The following is a 17320-nucleotide window of genomic DNA, read 5'->3' as shown; positions in this document are numbered from 1 at the left end:
GCCAGGTCACTTCTGTAAAATATTTTTCATCTCAGAAAGTTTTACCTGGTTAAATGGTAAAAAATGACTTTTTTTCAGCCTTTCAGCTTTTTATGAAAAGGATGAGTCAGAATGCTAAATTATATTTTATTTGTTCCTTAAACAGTTCTACATAATATGCATTATAAATATAAATAATTTTCATTGGAGGGGACGGGGGGACACCTGTCTATATTAGCTCACTCTGATTGGATGAAAAGTATGTCTTGGCGAGCTACCTCCAATCAGGCCTCCAGCTACTGGTAACTCACGAGCGACGTGTTGAAGACCCCTGTTTTAGCTAAGCTAAACAAATCATTAGGATTGTGAAGGATGGTTTACTTGTTCACTGGTTGTTTTATACTCCAGTTGCTTACTAAGCTCAGTGTCTTATTGTTCATGCTGTGAATGATCAAACAGAATCAAATTAAAGGTCTTAACATCATGCACTGTTTTGCACATTATGTGTGTTTTTGTGACCTCAGAAGCTTTTGTTTAGTTTTATTCACTTGGGAGTGTGTTTTTGTGTAAGTGTGTATCTGCATTGTGCATTGTCCAGCAGTTGTAATGACACTGACTGGGATGTGTTCAGGGAGAGTACCAGGCTGTTCCACTCATATTTTCCAACTTGGACAGCATTCAAAAGTGCCTCAATGCTCTCTTTGGTTTGACAGGAAAAATCAAATGTATTTACCAAAACACTGTCAACAAGTATGCCACTACCAAAAAAAAAAAAAAAAAAAAAAAACCTAGTACAACCTAGTTATTTTTTTGTGAATTACCATTTTAATTTCTACTTATATCTAATTAAATCTACATTAATTAAATTTACTTATCTACTTATCATTCATGCAAACAGGCAATACATGATTTTCCTGTCTTCCATGCATTGGATTTTAAATACCTTTGCTCTACATTTAGCTTAAATCAAATTAAAAATTCTAATATTTTATATAGAAATATAGAAATAAATGATATAATAATTTACAGGTGAATATTGTCTACTACCATAAAATCCCCTAAAGATACAAAATGTTAAAGAATACATTTAATTGAAACACATTATAATACATTATTTTCATTAAATAATTAAAAAATAAAATAATAAAAATAATAATAATAAACATTGTTGTCCGCTTTGAATACCAGAGGGTTAATCGTGTTTTTGGTGTGAGAGGAGGCAGACAGAAAAAAAAAAAAAATCAAGGTAGAGGGAGAGGACGGAGATTATTTGCTTCAGTCAGTCAGTGCTTCCTGTCCTGTGATTGGCTACTGAGCGGCAGCCCGCGCCTAGCTCCTCCCCTACGGCATGCTGGTGTGAGTTGCTTATGTCGTTGTAGTGCAGAGAGAGGGGGAGTGAACAGAAACGAAAAGAGACTGTGCAAAACAGCCCCCCACCCCTCCTCTACGGGAAATGGGTCTCAGGCTGATGAGTAAGGCGAGAAGCTCCTGTAGCGCTGGTGCATCTGAAGCTACGCAGCTATGGAGGAAAGGTAAGACCCAAAATACAGACAGATACATAGAGAACAGCACAGAAAGGGAGTCTGGTTGTTTTGCAGTCGGGGAATTATGCAGCAGCATCTGCGATACACCAACGCACCATGTTTCCATGGGAAGCAAGAACGGGGGTGGGGTGGAAGGAGAGGAGGAGGAGGAGGAGGAGAGGAGATGGATGCTCACATATACACTGTGATGGAAGATAGTACTGTTGCGTTCGCAGGCTTGTTTCTTTAGATCAAGTGGTATTGGTGCATGTGATGCATGAAGCCTGAACTTAACCTTCCCTGTTTTATTGAAGACTGCATATGACTCAAGCAATATCAGGTTTTTTTTTTTTTGGAATGAAAGTGAATGTTGCATCTTTCTGATAGGCCTCATGTACAGCAAAACTGCTATTCATTCCTTTAGCTCTGCACCAACCTAATATTCTGTTGATTTCTTTTGTCAGGCTTTCACATATGCTTATATCTTTTTGTTGGTAGCTTCTAATCAACTGATTTGGCATGATGTGCCTAAATGCAATTAATCTGACATTAAAAATAAATAAATAAATAAAAAAATCAGACATTTGTCTTTGCACTGAAATTTACTTCACAATCTGTAATACATATTATTTTGTAATGGCATACTTACTTAGAAACATACTGTAAATATACAGAAAGTAGAAATATGCCATAAATATATAGTAAAATATAAAAATATTAATATGCTGTGAAATATATCACGCTTATACAAATTCATCAGTTTTATATGTATGAAATTATGCTTCTGACTCTTAGAAAAGTAAAGTTCCAATATGTGATTGAAATAGGAAGCACTTTCCATAATTAGGGAACACTGAGATTTGTTTTTTTTTAAGCAATAGAGGCACAAATTCAATTTGTAGATAGAATGTTAGATAAACTATTTCCTAAAATTACCTTTCTAGACTATATCTCTCTCTGTGTGTGTGTAGATAGATAGATAGATATTTTAATTTATTGTTTAATGTTATTGTGGAAGCGCAGACCAGGGTTTTAAACTGGAACTGTGATGGAAGTGCATGCTCTTCATGTCAGCTACTGCTCTGCAGCCAGGCTGATTGCATCACTTCTCCCTTTTCCAAGAGTAGGAACCATTTCTTAAAATTTACAGTCTCCGTGTCAGAGGCTGGTTCTTGTTCATAGTCTTCTTTGGCAGCCTCGGTGTTGTTTGGCAGAACCAGGACACAAAGCATGGATCAGAGAACACATGTTTCGACATTTGGGCACCTTCAGCATTGAATGCTGTATCTGTCTGAAGGCATCTGGCATTGCTTCTGGAGGCTTTTTTAAAAAAATTTATTTTTTATATATGACCACATAAGAACTGATGGCCTTCCTACATTGTTCTTTAAGACTTACTGCAGTGAACCAGTTTCCTGCTGCCTACCACAGTAGTTCATGTAAATTATCCTCCTTTTTCAGGATGTTTCATCTAAGTGAATCAACCCACCAGCAAATCAATACAAAAGTATAGTGGTGGACCTCTTCCTACCTTTACCATCTTCAGATGAAGGCAAACTGAGAGTGAAGTGGGTGTTTCTTAATTATACTTCCAGGCGTTTTCCTAATCCTAGGTCATTTGTTTTCACATTTAAGTGTTTCCAGACCAGGATGCAGTATTGGAATTGTATTTAAATACCATCTCAGAGCCTTGTGACTTTTTTTTTTTTCATTCATAATCTTTAATCTTAATCTGTTACTCTTATAAACTTTAATGGAAAACATTAACTTCCCCTCCCCCTCATAACAACATCTCTTCTATGATGACGTGTGCACTGGCACGAGCAAACAATCCAGTCAATTTCAATTTACTATTTCATACTGACTTCAAATAAAAGTTTGTTGTTTGTCAAATTAATTTTCATCCAGACCAAGATTTCCATAACTGTAATTAGAGTTATGAAAAGAGTTGATGAAAAGCTGATAGTTATTATAAAGAATAATAATAAAAAAGCCCATCAAAATAAAATAAGTACTAAAGAAATATTTTTAGTTTGGGAATCCCAGTTATAATCAAAATAGCAGTTTTGTTTATTGTTTTGTAGCAATTGCAGCAAAGCTACCTGGCTAATCGGCTAGCAGTATTTTACGCTTGCAAGTTATTAAGTTAGCAGTGTGCTAAGCTCGCTGACTAATCAAAGTTAAGATAACAAGATAAATGGTTAGTAGGCTAAATAGCTAGTTTGCTAACTGGTTAGCTTGACAGTATTTTTAAAGGATTCTCAGGTTGACTATCTACGTTTTCTGAAAGTTTAGCACCTATATTCACTGATCACTATTTTTCAGGCCCAATTTTATACCGATTTCTTTTTTTTTAATTTATCGATTTGTAACATGTAACGCTGGCTGTGAAAGTTCATGGTTATGACAGGTTAGTGCTTGTGCCATCATGAGAATGACATGTCCGTTTTGTTCTGTGAGCTGACAGGAAAACTATCGGGTGCTTTTGGATCTTCTGTCCAGAATGCATGAGTGGTTTTACCCTGGGGAGATTCTGCTTCAGTAACTCTAAATAGTCCTTCACAAAATCGCTTGCTTGCCTTTGCCAGGATCCTTATGGTTAACGTTCCTTGTCCTTTGTCATTATGATCTCTGAGATGGAAAGAGGGGCTCTGGTTCTAGCACTGAGAGCTTTTTGTGATAGAAATGGCATTGTCTGAAGAGGAATGACATACGGCAGCTCAATATTCCCATTTTCTTTTATTACATCATCATATGAGCATGATCTTTTCATCCGATTCAATTCCACTGTGACCTCATTCCCATTCAAGTTTAAATTCCCAAGTAACTTACTTTATCAGTATTCATGAGTAGTTGTGCGTTTTGAATAATTTTCTAGTGATTATGTGGGGTTCTATCACAACATATTACTTCCTTTGAATATGAGTGCTTGTAGTTACAGATTCAAAGCTCAGAAAACAAAGTCGTGACCCTATTTCAGTTACCTTTTCAATGAAAACTAAAAATGTTGTGGGAAATAAATGACTGAACCAGCTGTAATCCAAAGCAAATAGAGTCATTATTGTAATGTTTAGTCTTTTAATCATGTTCTGCCTAAATTTTCATTAGTTTGAGTGCCTTTAATCTATTTGCATGATAACATGGGAAACATCCATTTATTTCAGTCAAAATTCACTGTCTGTTTTTATACAGTGGGCATTTTAACGGATTAGTTCACTTCCAGAATGAAAATTTCCTAATAATTTACTCACCCCCAAGTCATCCAAGACGTCCATTTCTTTCTTTCTTCAGTCGCAAAGAAATTAAGTTTTTTAAGGAAAACATTCCAGGATGTTTCTCCATATAATGGACTTCAATGGTGGCCAATAGTTTGAAGGTCCAAATTACAGTTTCAGTGCAGCTTCAAAGGGCTCTACACGATCCCAGCCGAGGAATAAGGGTCTTATCTAGTGAAATCATTCATTTTCTAAAAAAATTAAAATTGATATACTTTTTAACCATGAATGCTTGTCTCTGCGATGCACATGTGCTTCTTCACACATTGCGTAATCACGTTGGAAAGGTCACGCATGGTTAGTTCTTCGTCTGTGTACTTTGGTTCAAAAAACTTGCATGAAGTCGAGTTAGTGCAAGATGAGCCTTTGTAGCTAAAAAGTAATTTTTTTAATTTTGTTTCGCTAGATAAAACCCTTATTCCTCGGCTGGGATCGTGTAGAGCCCTTTGAAGCTGCACTTAAACTGCAATTTGGACCTTCAACTCACTGATCCCCATTGAAGCCCACTATATGGAGAAAACTCCTGGAATGTTTTCCTCAAAAAACTTAATTTCTTTGCGACTGAAGAAAGAGAGACCCCATCTGTTGGGAAAATACACATCTAAAATCAGTACCAAAGATCATGGTAAACCTCAAAAAAAGAAAGGACTTGTGTGTTTGTTCTCTGCCCTGTGTCTGGGTCAGAATATTACAGCCTTCTGTAAATTATTAATTAAGTTAATGTGGTGAAGAGTAGTATTTCAGTATATTTAAACTTACATATTTAATTCTTCACAGCAGCTGGACTACAACAAAGTGGCAGTGAACAAAGTGAACTTCACACACATTTTTAACACTGTGCTCATATTTTGTGGTGGATTGTGGTATTATACACTACTGTTTAAAAGTTTAGGATCAGTAAGATTTTTTATGGTCTTTATAGAAGTTTCTTATGCTCACCAAGGCTATGTTTATTTGATCGAAAATACAGTAAAACGGTAATATTGTGAAAAATTATTACAATTTAAAATAACTGTTTTCTGTTTATATATATTTTGAAATCTAATTTAATCCTGTGACGTCAGCTCAACTTTCAACATCATTACTCCAGTCTTCAATGTCACATGATCCTTCAGAAAATCCTTCTAATATGCTGACTTGATGCTCAAGAAACATTTCTTATTATTATCACAGTTGAACACATAAAAAGCATCCTGTTGAAATGTGTTCAGAAATACTTCAGCTTTGAGACTGTGCTCATTAACGTGCTTTAAGAACATAAATTGCAGAATGAGAAAATATTCATGTAACTGCAGCACTTGTGAATTGCCAACTTAGGTTGCCATAGTAACCCGTAGGTCGCTGTGAATTTAGTGTTACCCAGTGAGATTATTTTTAACTCTCATTCATGTTCTATGTAAGTTCATTTACCATGGTATCGTGGTAATACCATGTGCTTTTGGACACATACATATACATGGTTGTGTATCTATATTTCCTGATTTTCTACATTCTACAGGGTTTTTGTGTGTATGTGTTTCAGTGTTTATGTGTGTGTTTTCATATCTAATCCCTCTTTTTCCGTAGGGCCCAGTGTCAATTGAGGGGAGACTGTAATTGGCCCCTGCAACCTGTGGTCTGTTTGTGTCTCCAGTGGATCAAATACACCTTCTTCCCTTAATATCCCTGCATTATATAAGAATACACACATATGCACAACGCCTGAGCTTCATCTCTCTAAGGTGAGAAAACTTCTTTCCATGAAGTCTTACGTTAGACCAGATTTCTTCATCTGTTTTATGCTTATGTTAAATAGTTAACCTGACTTCCACTAACTTTGTGGCTTTTATGCTGTATTTCTTATGGAAAATATTTCCAGTAGTGCAAAATGGCAAATTGGTTTCCCCTTTTCCTTTGTGGTGTCTGTACATTTTCCTGTGCATTTGCAGGTATTAATATATATGTATTTTATTTCTGTCTATATTGGTATAGAGCCACTAGGAAACTAATGGAACATATTTTGGCATGATTTTTTAGAAATTAACATCAGTCTTAGATGTTCAGTACTGTTTCTCCACCTTTTTTGGCATAGGCTTCACTATGGAAGCCCGTTTCCACCACAGAGTAAAAAATATGAAAGGTAATTGTGAAATACAGCTTAAAATATGAAGTAAAATCACACTTGTGAGATATAGTCACTGTTATGAAACTTAAAGCAACTGTATGTACGTTTTACCTTTAAATATCAATTTCAAAATCATTGACTTCTAAGGAGAATGATTTCTGTTTCTTTCTCACGCTCCCCCCAAACTGTCTGTTCTGAGAGTATGTAAGTTTGGTTAACGGGCATGAAATTCCACAAAAAGGGATGACTGCTTTATGGCAGCAACAAATGCATGTGTACAGCTATCCATGTAATTTTGACTAATTACATAATTCCACTCACTTAACTATGGGGGCTTCAAAGTTGCAAAAACACAGAAAACAACATACAATTGCTTTTAAAGTTTAAATTAATAACCATCAAACTACTTTCCTCAAAAATAATGTACTATTAAAACTCTTAGTTAAGGATGTCCCATATCGTTTTTATCCTGTTTTAGGTTTGTGCTTTCTGCATCCTTGTATTGTGGGTGCAGTTTCATCTTCCAACCGCATGGAGGCGCAGCAGGCTTCTCCTGACAGCAGCAGTGAGGAATGTACTGTACTAGAGGCTCTGCCTGGCAAGGGAACAGCTCTAATTTGCTCTCAACACAAAGGAAAAGTGAGACCTATTTCAATACAAACATTCACATAAACACACACACACACGGACACTTACCATAAATTGATTGCACAGATGGGTGAAATATCTCTCACAGGCAGTGTTTTCCCATGAGCATAAGCTTTCTGTCCCAGAAAAACAAGTGTAGCCTTATCTCAGCTGGTTCCTCTATAAATATCATAAGTTGAATATAAAATGAAGCTAATAGGTTAGGGAACAGTTCCTACAGAAAGTATTTCTCACAATTTGTATGTGTTTTTTATTATATTATATTATTATATTATATCATGACATGTAGCACCTGAAATACATTCTACTTAGTCCCAGAAAAGATAATGAGCTTATTTTCAAGCATCACAAGTTGACTACAAGACAAAGCTATCTTGAAGGAGGGATCAATGAAAAGGGATTAATAGAATAGTAATCTATTAATAGTTGTTCACTCATATGGCCTTTTTCAGCAACCAATTCTGATTCAGATACTCTGAGAACATGCAGTAGCCTTATTTAAGCAATATCATATTGAAATAAATCCAAAAGAAGCCTCCACTGTGCTGCATCTGAAATCGAATGCTTCCCTACTGTATATTATGCAAAAAACAGTACGGCAAAAGTAGTATGTCCGAATTCACATTAGGCGAAAAATACCCGATTCTGAAGCATGCATTACTTTCCTATGAGGCCACGGCAGAGGATTTGTGAATCGCAGTGAAGTGGCACAGCGGACGCTGGTAGGTCATGTGACAGTGACAACATGGCAAATGTAGTATGTCCGAATTTTTCCTTTTTTTTTTTTTTCATATAACCCATTTGCGTTCGTGAAGTAGGTTCAAATTTAAACGTCGTGCCTACTCAGACAGTATGCAATTTTGGATGCACCAATTTACTTTACATAATGGGGAATTTTAATAGAAATGATTTTAGAAAAAAAAGAATGGATAAGAAGTGTAGAAATATATTTAGAAAACAATATAAAAGAAAGATTTAGAATAGAATTTTTAATAGAAATCATTTTAGTAACAATTTAAATGGAACATTTAGAGAGAGATGTGTTTACAAAAAATATATTTCTCACAGGCAAAAAAATTTGCAAAAGCTATTTTAATAGTTTTCAGAATTATTTTTGTATAAATAAACTAATAAAAAATAAAAAATACATTTTACAAAATAGAAAATCTATTGACATGTATTTGTACATTTTAAAATGATTTTAAATTTCTCTGTTATTTTTCTGTGCTGTATTCAGGTGTCTGCGTTGTACTGTTTGGCCTGTGAGAATTCGGTATGTGAGGACTGTGTGAATGGAGAACATGCTGAGCACCCCACTGATTCACTGGAAAATATTGTGGACCAACAGCTAGCGGCATTGCAAGACAGAGTGGATTCAGCCAAGAACAGGTGCTCCCATGACGCCCATCATGTCATTCTCAGTATTGTAAAATAAATAGGCTTACAAATAAGAAGGCAGAAAATACACAGGTACCTCTTGTGACACTTTCATCCACCAATAAGATCAATTTTGCCACACATTTTACCATTTTTAAATCCATTCTACAAATTTTGCCTTACCATCAGTACAGAAAGAAGAATAAGTCTGCAGATTACATGTGGGCCTCAGACTAAGAAAAAGAATCTCTCTCCTAATTTTTTAATTCATTAACTGATTGCTTAATGATTTAGTGTTTATGTCTTCAGTAATGGTAGATGGATGAATAGACAGATGAATGGATGTTTAATGGACCTGTTTAACTAACTCACAGGCTTCCTCAGATAAGAGCGGCAGTTCAGAGTTTGAGAGAGATTTTGCAGCAGTTGAACTCTCAGCGGAGCTCCATAGAGGAAGACATCCACTCCTCCTTCAGCGAGCTCCACAAAACCCTAGATACACGCAAGAGCGTCCTGCTCATGGAGCTGGAAGTCACTTATGGACTGAAGCAGAAGGTATGTGCACAGAAGATTCAACTCACAATCGTTTGCATGTTGCTAAGCTAACAGCATGATACTATAATAAGCATTAAAATACATGTTTCAAAATAAAATATTGGCAAGCACAAATTAGTCTGTTTTTATTTAGATTAAATATGCATACTTTTTGGTATTTAATAAATTAACTATATATTCACATGTATTTAGTATACACTACCTTTCAAAAGTTTGGGGTCTGTAAATTTTTTTTAATTTTTTGAAATATGTCTCTTATGCTCATTAAGGCTTAGTTTTATTTTAGTATCATTGATATATTATAGCTTTTGTTAATATTTTGAATTAGATTTTATTTTATATTTTTGTTTTCATTTTAATTTGAATTAGTTTTAGTAATTTCAAATTGTTTTGTCAAATTGTTTTTATTAGTTATTTAAATATGTATATATAGTTTTTATTTTAGTTTAGTTGAGTTTTAGTTTATTTTTATTTTTAGTTATTTTAGTACTTTTGTACATCCTAAACTAAACAAAAATCAAAGCTGTTGTTTTGGCAACTAGCTGTAAATAAACTAAGTTTCAGTTTTTTAAAATATTTTATTTCACGTCAGTTAATGCTTATTTTCCAGTAATGAATTTGAATTGAAATAATGAATCTAAAATAATGAATTTGTTTTGGTTTTTGTTTCAGTTAATGATAATAACCCTGACAAGGCCACATTTATTTGATCAAAAATACAGTAAAAACTGTAATATTGTGATATATTATGTTTTTTATTTAAATGTTTTAATATCCTGATTTGTTTTTAATTTTTTTTGATTTCTTATTATTATGTTGAAAACATTATTTTGTGAGAACCTTTTTTTCAGGTTTCTTTGATGATAAAAGCTTAAATTTCTTTAAAAAACAAACAAAAACAAAACCCAAATGTTTACGGTCATGTATATTTTTTTAAATTAACATTTCTAAACATATATGTGACCCTGGACCACAAAACCAGTCTTAAGTGTCAATTTTTGGAAATTGAGATTTATACATCTGTATAAATAAGCTTTCCATTGATGTATGGTTTGTTAGGATCGGACAACATTTGGCCGAGATACATCTATTTGAAAATCTGGAATCTCAGGGTGCAAAAAAATCTAAATATTGAGAAAAACGCCTTTAAAGTTGTCCAAATGAAGTTCTTAGCAATGCATATTACTAATCAAAAATGAAATTTGTATACATTTACGGTAAGAAATGTACAAAATATCTTCATGGAACATGATCTTTACTTAATATCCTAATGATTTTTGACATAAAAGAAAAATTGATAATTTTGACCCATAGAATGTATTTTTGGCTATTGCTACAGATATACCCCAGCGACTTAAGACTGGGTTTGTGGTCCAGGGTCACATATTAGTATGTTAATTGAATAAAATCAAGATAAAACTTAAAAAGAATTTTAATTAAGCTGCCGATCTTTTGAAACATTGCTCATGCTTAATTTTGTGTATCCTAAAGGTTTTGCAGGCTCAGTTGGACACTCTTCTGCAGGAGGAAGCTGCCATCAACTATAACTGCAGTCTGACCGGTGAAGCCCTGGACGGGGAAAACAAGGCTGTCATACTGCAGACCCATAAAGACGTAGGAGAGAGACTCAGTGACCTGGCCAGCCAGGGCCTTCCTCTTCAGCCTGAGGAAAACGACCAGCTGGATCTCATGATGGAGATTGAAGGACTTCGCAAGTCCATCCACAACCTGGGGACTATCGTCACCACCAATGCCGTGGCCAGTCAGACCGAGGCGCAGGGGGAGGGTCTGGAACAGTGCGTGGTGGGCCAGCCGGCAACTGTTATCATAACCACAAGAGACAAGTCTGGAGGACTGTGTAAGACGGGTAACGCCATCATCTCAGCTGAAGTCTGCACGCCGGATGGCAGCGTTGCAGACGGCGAAATTGTGGACCATAAAAATGGAACGTATGAATTCCAATACACGGTGAAGAAAGAGGGAAATTTTAGTCTAGCGCTTAGACTTTATGATCAGCATATTAAAGGAAGCCCCTTCCAGTTAAAGGTCACCAGCTCTCCGGATGATTCTCCAACCACCACCACTGCAGCCAATGCTGCATCCACGGGTTCCAGCGAAGGTGGGGCGCGGAAACGGAGCGCTAAGTCCCCGGGGAGCCGAAGCCGGCAGAAGGGTGTCAGACGGGGAGGAAGCTTGTTCAGCACCCCAAAAAAGAGAGTGAACCCGATCGAGGATGACCTCATTTTTAGAATAGGTACATGCAGTGAAAGACTAATGGATGTGGTTTAATAAATCATGAGCTTTTTCCCTGATGAAAATGCCAACAGACTCACTAGTTTTGCTGCCTTTTCCATCCAGACTTGTCTTGCACCAAAACATTGTCATATTATATTTACATTTAGTCATTTAGCAGACGCTTTTATCCAAAGCGACTTACAAATGAGTACCATTGATATAGTTTTTGGTAATAATATGGTCATTTTTTTCACAATTTTATCTTTTTTCACTTTCATTTTAGTTTAAGTTGAGTAATTTTGTTGGTTTTTTATTTTTATAAGTTTTTGTTTCTTTCTAAATATGTCTTTTTAAAAGTATTAGTTTTAGTTGATTTAATTTTAGTACTACATTAAACTAAATGAAAATGAGAAATGTTGCAGCTAACTGAAATATTGAAAGGTTTTTTATATATTTTATTTCAGTTTTTTCCCCGTTAACAATTATAACCCTTTAACAGGTTTGGGGCTGGTAAGATTTTTGAAATGTTTTTGAAATAAGTCTGTCATGCTCACCAAGGATGCATTTATTTGATAAAAAATACAGTATAAACTGTAATATTGCAAAATATTATTACAATTTACAATAACTGTTTTCTATTTGCATATATTTTAAATGTAATTTATTCCTGTGATGCAAAGCTGAATTTTCAGCTTCATTACTCCAGTCTTCAGTGTCATGTGATCCTTCAGAAATCATTCTAATATGCTGATTTGGTGCTCAAGGAACATTTATTTATTGTCAATGTTGAAAGCTTAATATTTCTGTGGCAACAATGATACATTTTTTCCAGGATTCTTTGATGTGTAGAAAGTTTATTGAACTATTTTTAAAAAAATAGAAATAACTTTAACATTGTAAGTTTTTTACTTACTAATCAAAACTTTTGAACAGTAGTATAACTACCATAAACCAGCCTAGACCAACATGGAAATGCATGTTGACATGCATATTTGTACCTCAGCTAAAACATATAAATAACCCTGAATAAACCCAGAAGAACATCTTTAGGTTACATGACCTAAAATACAATTTAAAAAATAAATCCTAGCATAACCACCTAGCAGCACTCTTGCAACTTCACAAAATACTTTGGATGTTCTTCATCTCAAGGCTTTTAAACAACATTTGTTTGTTTTATAGGAACAAAAGGGAGGAATAAAGGAGAGTTCACTAACCTCCAAGGAGTAGCAGCTTGTTCAGAAGGAAAAATCTTAATTGCAGACAGTAACAATCAGTGCGTGCAGGTAAGAACCCCCCCCCGGTCATGGAAACTGGATACAATATATCTTCATGCAGAATCTGATAACTGAACCCAATCCTTTGTTGATCAGATATTTTCAAATACGGGAGAGTTTCAGAGCCGGTTCGGAGTGCGTGGGCGTTCACCGGGGCAGCTGCAGCGGCCCACTGGAGTAGCTGTGCATCCAAACGGGGACATCATCATTGCTGACTATGACAATAAGTGGGTTAGCATCTTCTCCAGTGAGGGCAAATACAAGGTCAGTTATATTTAGTTAATACTCACAAGCAAATTTCAGAATTAGTGTGCAACTGCTTCATTACGAATCGTCTCTGGAAATAAACTTTAGTTTTATTGACGATATTCTGACTTTTCTGAAGGCTAAGCTGGGCTCAGGAAGGCTGATGGGCCCAAAAGGTGTATCTGTGGATCAGAACGGTCACGTTATCGTTGTGGACAACAAGGCCTGTACGGTTTTCATCTTCCAGCCCAGCGGGAAACTAGTCACTAAGTTTGGCAGCAGGGGAAATGGTGACAGACAGTTTGCAGGTGATTGCCAATGATATAAAATATTTGAGTTAAGTTCATTGGTTCTGTATGAATTTAACCTAGCCCTTCCTTTCCGTGTAGGCCCACACTTTGCAGCAGTCAACAACAACAATGAAATTATCATCACAGACTTTCATAACCACTCTGTTAAGGTAAGGTTTCTAACAATGTCATCACAAATATTTCCATGGTGTTACATGAACAATAGAGTGTATCTTTTATTCCTAATGTATAATATTCTGTAATCTTTCTAATGTTCCTATATATCATTACTCTAAACTCTCTAATAGGTATTTAATGCAGATGGAGAATTCTTGCTGAAATTTGGCTCAAATGGCGAAGGGAACGGGCAGTTCAATGCTCCCACAGGGGTTGCTGTGGATGTCAATGGGAACATTATTGTGGCAGACTGGGGAAACAGTCGGATACAGGTAATGAGTCCTTGTGAAGTCTGTTATTAACTTCGACAAACACAAAAGTTAGTCAATATTAACTGCCCCCTATCTAGACAGAAACATTTAGCTAGCACCTTAAAATCTGATGCAATCAAAATCAGTCTCCATCCAATAGCTTTCATTTAAGAATGGTACTTTCTGTCTGAAAAGAATCTTAATAGTTGTCTTAAAAACCATCACCTTGTGATTGTGACGTCAGTGTTTATTCATTATTTAATTTATGTTCTGCACTTGGAAACACTTCTGATTTTTATCCTAGCTTTTGAATGAACTCACAACAGTAGTTGAGTCAGAAGTTGACAATGTTTTGAAAGCAACACAGAGTTTTCTCTCTTCGTTATGTTAACCTAAAGTTTTGGTTCTTAAAGATTTTTGAATGTTTTTGAAAAGAAAGCTTCTTACTCTCACCAAAGGCTGCGTTTATTTGAAAAATACAGTAAAAACAGTAATACTGTGAAATATTATTACAATTTAAAATAAGTTTTTTATTTTACTAGATTTTAAAACATAATTTATTCCTGTGATGACAGCTGAATTTCAGAAATCCTTCGGAAATCTTTCTAATATGTTGATTTGAAACATTTATTATTATTATCAGTGTTGAAAACTGTTGTGCGCTTTCATATTTTTGTGGTATCTATCGATCTATCTATATCTATCTATCAGGATTCTTTGATGTATAGACATTTCAAAAGAACGGCGTTTTATTAGAAACAGAAATCTTCTGTAACATTGTCTTTACTGTCAATTTACTGATGGTTTAATGAATCCTGCTGAAGAGAAGTATTCAGTTCTTTCAAAAAGAAAAATCTTAAATGTTTTGAACAGTAGTATACAGGTCTCTACACATTTAAACTGTGTATTTTAACATGAGATATATATAATAAATGTAATTCTGGAATCATTCTCATTCTCAGGTGTTTGACGGAAGTGGATCGTTCCTGTCCTACATCAATACGGCGGCAGACCCTCTCTACGGGCCGCAGGGTCTCGCTCTGACCTCAGATGGCCATGTTGTGGTGGCTGATTCTGGGAACCACTGCTTTAAAGTGTACCGCTACTTGCAATGACTTCAGAGAGACTCTGATCTAAGACGGAAAGAGAATCAAAGTCATACTGTATGTGTCCAAATCTTGCACTTAATGTAATGTAATGGTATTCTTCCTCAGTGGTTTTCACATCTTTTTGTATTTGTTACTATTGTCGGATGACCTTCTAAGAAGACTACAGCTTGTAAACACTGTTTATGGGATGCCTTGGAATGCCTTTGCCAAACCTCCACACTCTTCACTGTGGAAATACTGAGACATCAGAATGCATTGGTGAGTGAACTACTACCTAAGCTGAAACTCTGCTCCTATGTGCTGCATGTGTGGACCATGCATGCGCCGCCAACTTTTGGACACATCCAAGCCCCGTCTGACGTCTAGGATGCTGTTAGAACGCTATCTCAACACTTTTATGAACCTTTTGATAGGGATATGTTATAGAGATACTTGTATCTCATGCAGCCAAGAGAGCAGACAGCGATATCTCATGTCTTCAAGCTTTAGCATTCCCTCCTTGTCCTGTTCGTATCTTACAGTTGACTAATAAACTAATGGTCAAAAGTTTGGAATAACTATGATTTCTTTAATGTAATAAAGTCTTTTAAGCTCATCAAGGTTGCATTTATTTGATCAAAAATACCGTAAAAACAGTAAGATTGTGAAATATTATTACAGTTTAAAATAACTGTTTTCTATTTAAATGCATTTTAAAATAGAATTTATTCCTGTGATGGTAAAACTGAATTTTCAGCATCATTACTTCAGTTTTCAGTGTCACATGATCCTACAGAAATCATTCTGATTTGCTGCTCGAGAAACATTTCTTAACATTAACAAGGTTGAACAATTGTGCTGCTTAATAATTTTGTGGAAACCAAGATACACTACTAATCAAAACTTTGAGATAAGGAAGATTAAAAGAAAATAATTCTATTATTCAGCAAGGATGCATTCAGTTATTTAAAAGTGACAGTGAGGACCATTAAAATATTACAAAATATTTCTATTTCAATTAAATTCTGTTAATCAAGGAATCCTGAAATAAGTGTATCAAAGTTTCCACAACAGCAATAATTGTTTTCAATATTGCTAATAATAAGAACCATTATTAATAATTGAGCACCAAATCAGCGTATTAGAATGATTTCAGAAGGTGATTTCAATGTGATTTTCATGAAAGAATGATTTCTTGATGTGACATTGAAGACTGGACTAATGATGCTGAAAATTCAGCTTTGCCATCACAGGAATAAATTGCATTTTAAAAATATATTCAAATGGAAAACAGTTATTTTAAATTGTAATAATAGTATTACTCTTTTTACTGTATTATTGTATATATATTTTTTTTAATCAAATATATGCAACATTGGTGAGCATAAGAGACTTAAAAACACTCAATAACATAAAAAAAAAAAATCCAAATTATTCGAAATTTTTGACTGGTAGTGTTGGCCTAATTATAGTTTCACAAACTCTGATCATATTCCACTTGTGTCTGTTTAATTCATCATTTTCAGTCCAATCAGTGCAACTGCAATAAGCAAAATTACAGTGTGGTATTGAAACATCACCAATAACATTTGAATTATTTGTCGTGTGTAATGACATACTGTGTGTACACGTGTAAGAGACCAACAGTAGATTACACAACGCACTGTTGCCTTGCATACTTATAGAATGAAACTAGCAGCATATGGTTCTTTATTTAGAAAATATTAGGACTCTCTATTTTCCTTACAAATACTATTAAAAACTGGAAATATCTATATATTTGTGTATTTATCGTAAAAAAATGTTTCAAAGAAAAGATGTTTGGGTTTCAAATGCAAACGTAGTTAAAAGCCAAACATTTTCAAAGAATTGATTTTGATTTGTCGATCATTCTCTCGTGCATCCCAGGATTCTTAGAGGCATGATTCACATACTGTAGTAGTAATGATGTCATACAAATTGAATCATAACTGAATGGCAATAGTATTTCATCATCATTACAATGCAAAGGTCATTTTGTGTTCTTGCTTTTATATTCAAATTCCAGAATGTTTATTTTGTTTTGGTACAGTTAGTCTGTACTGTAAATTGTTTGCATATGCATAATGTACTGATTTGATTTATTTTCTGTATATAAGGATTGTATGTAAAGAAAGTTTTGAATGTTCATCAGAAAATAATTTGACTTGAATGTTATTGTTTTATGTCTGTACAAAAAAAGATCAGCCTTAACATTTACATCTAGCAACATTTATCATTGTTTACACTTTGATGAAAATGGTTTCAGTGGAATAT

General features: G+C 34.8%; 1 protein-coding gene across 1 annotated transcript; it reads left to right on the top strand.

Annotated features, from left to right (window-relative positions):
- The first annotated feature begins 1338 nt into the window (after positions 1-1338).
- trim2b (tripartite motif containing 2b) lies at positions 1339-15959 on the top strand. Its single transcript, XM_058773878.1, has 13 exons — positions 1339-1511; positions 6344-6498; positions 6849-6896; positions 7360-7520; positions 8767-8918; positions 9281-9461; positions 10953-11715; positions 12879-12982; positions 13070-13237; positions 13359-13527; positions 13609-13679; positions 13818-13958; positions 14900-15959. The coding sequence occupies exons 3-13, from the start codon at positions 6857-6859 to the stop codon at positions 15050-15052; spliced, it is 2103 nt and encodes a 700-aa protein (XP_058629861.1). The 5' UTR covers positions 1339-1511; positions 6344-6498; positions 6849-6856; the 3' UTR covers positions 15053-15959.
- Positions 15960-17320: the final 1361 nt, after the last annotated feature.

This window comes from Onychostoma macrolepis, chromosome 01, assembly GCF_012432095.1.
Source record: "Onychostoma macrolepis isolate SWU-2019 chromosome 01, ASM1243209v1, whole genome shotgun sequence".
NCBI classification, from domain to species: Eukaryota; Metazoa; Chordata; class Actinopteri; order Cypriniformes; family Cyprinidae; genus Onychostoma; species Onychostoma macrolepis.
This window is presented reverse-complemented; position numbering and strand designations above follow the sequence as displayed.